The 4,010-nt window shown below is 46.5% G+C and overlaps 1 protein-coding gene across 1 annotated transcript; it reads right to left on the bottom strand.

Moving 5' to 3' along the window:
- Positions 1-1,383: 1,383 nt before the first annotated feature.
- On the bottom strand, positions 1,384-2,102 carry LOC122041553. Its single transcript, XM_042601277.1, has 2 exons — positions 1,484-2,102; positions 1,384-1,442 (listed from the first exon to the last, which is right to left on the bottom strand). The coding sequence occupies exons 1-2, from the start codon at positions 2,100-2,102 to the stop codon at positions 1,384-1,386; spliced, it is 678 nt and encodes a 225-aa protein (XP_042457211.1).
- Positions 2,103-4,010: the final 1,908 nt, after the last annotated feature.

Here is a 4,010-nt window from a genome sequence, read left to right as displayed (position 1 = left end):
CCAAACAATCAATCAAGAATAAGAATTAAGCACAAACCACCATCAATCATTCAAGATCTAATTGATACAAGCAAGATAATGTCATTGAAACAAGAAAATGGCAAATCCAAAAGAGATTACATCAATCCATCATACAAATACTCCCTTAATCCTAGAATACAAGATCTACTCCATGAATCGAGGAAGAAAACCCGATAGAATAGAGATTACAAGCATTCCTTGAATCCCCAATCCAAGAAAACAAGAAGAGGGGAAAAGAGAAAACTTATCTACAAAGAAGCCTTGTCTTCGGATCCAATCCTCGCTCCGGAGTCGAAATCGTCGAGATCTCCCTTAGAATCACCCAGAAATCCTCCCAAGAATGGGAGGAAACCACCAAATCTTGCTTTCTCCCAAAGGGGGAGAGATCCCCTTTCAATTCATGAAGAAGGGTTTAAATAGAGGAGGGAATCGGGCGCCACACGGCCCCGTGACACGGCCGTGTGAGATTCACACGGCCATGTCCAGTTCCCTCTCTGCCAAACCTGCACGGCCGTGTGACTCCACACGGCCAGAACCCTTCTGCTCTCTGGAAATGCTACACGGCCGTGTGGTGCACACGGCCATGTCCTGCTTGGCCTCTTGAAACCTCACATGGCCGTGTAGATTTACACGGCCATGTGAGGTTTCAGCACTAGATGCCATACATGGACGTGTGCAGCTCACACCCCCTTGCATGGCCCTTGCACACCCTTTGTCTTAGCTTTGAATAGTTATGTTTCATTGAAACATCTTTTATGCCACCAAGATGGGGTTTTCTCCCGTTTAAGTCTTCATCAAAGTTGTAGATCTTGAAGTTATCTACAAGTCGGTATAAAGAACAGCCCAAATCTCCAACCGAGCACAAAGTTATGGCCGTTTTAGTTTCAGTCTGCAGTGCAGAAAACCTCACACGGCCTTCACACGGCCGTGTGAGGTTCACACGGCCTTCACACGGCCGTGTGAGGTTCACACGGCCTTCACACGGCCGTGTGAGGTTCACACGGCCCCAACATGACCCTTACACGGCCTTAACACGCCCATGTGAGTTCTACACGGCCAGAACATGAAGAAAACATAGTTTTGCATGCCCATGTCACTCTGGAAGCTCTAGACTTAATTTAAACTCTGTTTTTACTCCAAATCACGTCCTGTCAATCAAAATAAGCAAAGAGTAGATCTCCGAACAGAATATAATGAAAGTATGACATTCTAATGAAATAGGGTGCAATAAACATAGATTATGTCAATGAAATATAAGTAGATGTGCGTCAAAGTATGCATAAAAAAGTATATAATCTACGCACATCAGGCATACCACGACCACGACCGCGCCCTCGCCCACGTCCACGCCATTTGCCACGACTAGGGCTGCTGGACCCACGCCCCTTTCCTCCTGACGAAGTGTCCACGTTGCTCCCCTTCTGTCGCATTTGCCATTCGGCATGAGTTAGTAGGAGCTCACCTTCAGTGCCGTTGGTGTTGCTGTGTAATCGTAGTGTTCGTTCCTCGTACGCCTTCAGTCGCCCAATAGTCTCCTCAAATTGTATCGTCTCAAGATCGTGAAACTGCTCAATACCGGCAACAATAGGGAAGAACTTATCAGGGACAGAATCGAGTAACTTCTTTACCAAAGATGAATCTTCAAGCGTGGCACCAAGAGCGGAGAACTTGCTGCTCATAGCGCTGAGTTTGCCAGCAAACTCATCAATCGTGTCGGTCTCCTTCATCCGGAGGCTGTCAAACTCACTCTTCAACGTTTGTACGCGTGCCTTCTTCACTCGATCACTTCCAAGGTACCTCGTCTTGAGGCTGTCCCAGACTTCCTTCGCCGTCTTCTTTGTTGCGATCTGGAGAAGTATGTCTTTGGGGACACACTGCAAGATGTATGCACGTGCCTTTTTATCCTTCTTTGCATCCACCTGGGCTCCTTCCACCGGCTCCACCGCCTCCCAGACTCCCTGGGCATCAAGGATCGCCTCTGTCTTTATTGCCCACACAGTGTAATTGTGAGGGCTTAGCATCGGATAGGGAAATGACACTCCGTTGTTTTCCTTCGCAGTAACTTGTGGGATGCCAGACATTTTTGTGGAATTGTGGATTCTTGGGTGTTCTATACTACCAAAGCTCTGATACCAGATGTTGGCTTAGAATCAATGAATAGCACACCCAAGACACACACTAATATGTAAAAAAAAAATAGACCGAGGAGGAAGACAACTGATACACTACTTTCTTACAGTGATGAAGATGATTGAAAAAATGAATGAAACAATACACACCTCTAGAACCCTTTATATACACCATAAACTAAGGCTAAGTCCAATAACTTATCCCTTAAAACTAGGAAGACTAATTCTACTATTTATCCCTTAAACCTAAGACAGCTTATCACTAATGCAAGGAAGAGAAAAAAGAAAATATACGTAGCCATTACATGTCCGGATTATATGCCTTCAACTAGGTCCCTCCTATCTAAAGTCTCTTCACGATCAACATCGAAGCCACTTATCCAGCGCACCTGTTGGAGCAATCCCAATGGTCTGTGCGACCATGTGTTTTGGTGTTTCGGTAAAGGGTTTAAGTCAGGTTCACCCTTGTTATTTGATATGTGTATTTGAGCTGTGCAGGACTGCAGGATACACATGTGACTCAGGTTGACGGCTTCGGGTCCGGTGAAGGATGGAGCATCCGAGGGACCGTGGACAAGGCAGCAAGGACAAGAGCCGATGGAAGCGACTTCGAGGCATACGCGGAGGATGACATTGGGGACGAGCCGCAGGCTTGGATGCATCCGAGGGACGAGAGCCAAAGAAAGTCAGCTTGAAGCAAGAGGTCAAAGCTGCAAAGAAGAGTCAAGTGAGTCGTGGAGTGTATAAGAGATTGTACCCGGGGAAAAAATCCCATAGGGTACTGTAGCAGTCAACAGGGGCACTGTAGCAGTTGACGACACTGTAGCAGTTACTGTAGCAGTCGATTGGTGCACTGTAGCATCGACTGGTAGAGAGCTGTTGGGCTGGCACCAGTCGACTGGTCCTTGCTCTATAAGAAGGAGCTTGGGATGGCCGGCCAAGGTGATGAAATTAGACTTGGTTAAAGCCTAATTAGTAGTCACCAAAGTGCTCAAGGCTCTTGTGTCCAAGTGTTCTTGGTTGGTGTTGTGGTGAGGTTTCTCCACCCACAAGGAGTTGCTTGAGTAGCCGGAGTTTGCCGAGAACTAATCCACCGAAGGATCGGGATCGTCCACCTTAAGGACAGCCGTGGAGTAGGAGCATCATCTCCGAACCACGTTACATCGACGTGCATTGGTTTGCTTGTTCTTTTCTTTGTCATTAGCTTTTGTATTCGTAATTAGTATTTATATTTCCGCTTGCGCACTAATGAATACATAGAAAGCGAGTAATTGGGGGCGCTATCCATTCAACCCCCCCTTCTAGCCGGCCGCAAGATCCTCCAACAAGTGGTATCAGAGCCAGGTTAGCTCTTGTTAGACTAATCGCCAAGAGAGCGGTTAGAGGAAGAAGATGGAGTCGAAGGGACCTCTTGGATGGGACATCCGAATCCCACCTCCATACGAGCGCGAGGACTTTGACTATTGGAGGAAGCACATGGAGATGTGGTTCCAAATGAATTGGAACCAATAGATTGCATTGGAGGAACCGTTTAAAGCTCCAACGGATAAGAAGGGAAAGCGCCTGCGACGTCGATATTGGACCGATGAGCAAAGGGAACAATCAGAGACGGACAAGGAAGTAACTAGAATTTTAATTAATTTATTACCTCCTAATGCGATATTGAATGTAGGTGAATACGAGAATGCAAGTGACCTTTGGAAAAAGATAATTGCGCTTCATGAGAGTCCTATACAAATCCAAGAAGAGAAGGAGGAGAAGGATGAAGAAATGTCATCCCCTAGTGTGGATGAGGAGACATCCTCAAAGGTTGAGGAAGAATCCAAGACAAGTAAAGAAGAAGTCTTGGAAGTCAACCTA

The sequence above is a fragment of the Zingiber officinale genome, chromosome 1B (genome assembly GCF_018446385.1).
Source record: "Zingiber officinale cultivar Zhangliang chromosome 1B, Zo_v1.1, whole genome shotgun sequence".
In the NCBI taxonomy this organism is placed as follows: Eukaryota; Viridiplantae; Streptophyta; class Magnoliopsida; order Zingiberales; family Zingiberaceae; genus Zingiber; species Zingiber officinale.
The sequence above is the reverse complement of the archived record's forward strand: the minus strand, read 5'-3'. Positions and strand labels throughout refer to the sequence as shown.

Bases quoted from the DNA above. Each gene is read 5' to 3' on its own strand.
- LOC122041553 (XM_042601277.1), bottom strand. From the start codon at position 2,102: ATGTCTGGCATCCCACAAGTTACTGCGAAGGAAAACAACGGAGTGTCA. The intron at 1,443-1,483 runs GTGAGCTCCTAC...CAAATGCGACAG, and splicing joins CAACACCAACGGCACTGAAG to AAGGGGAGCAACGTGGACAC.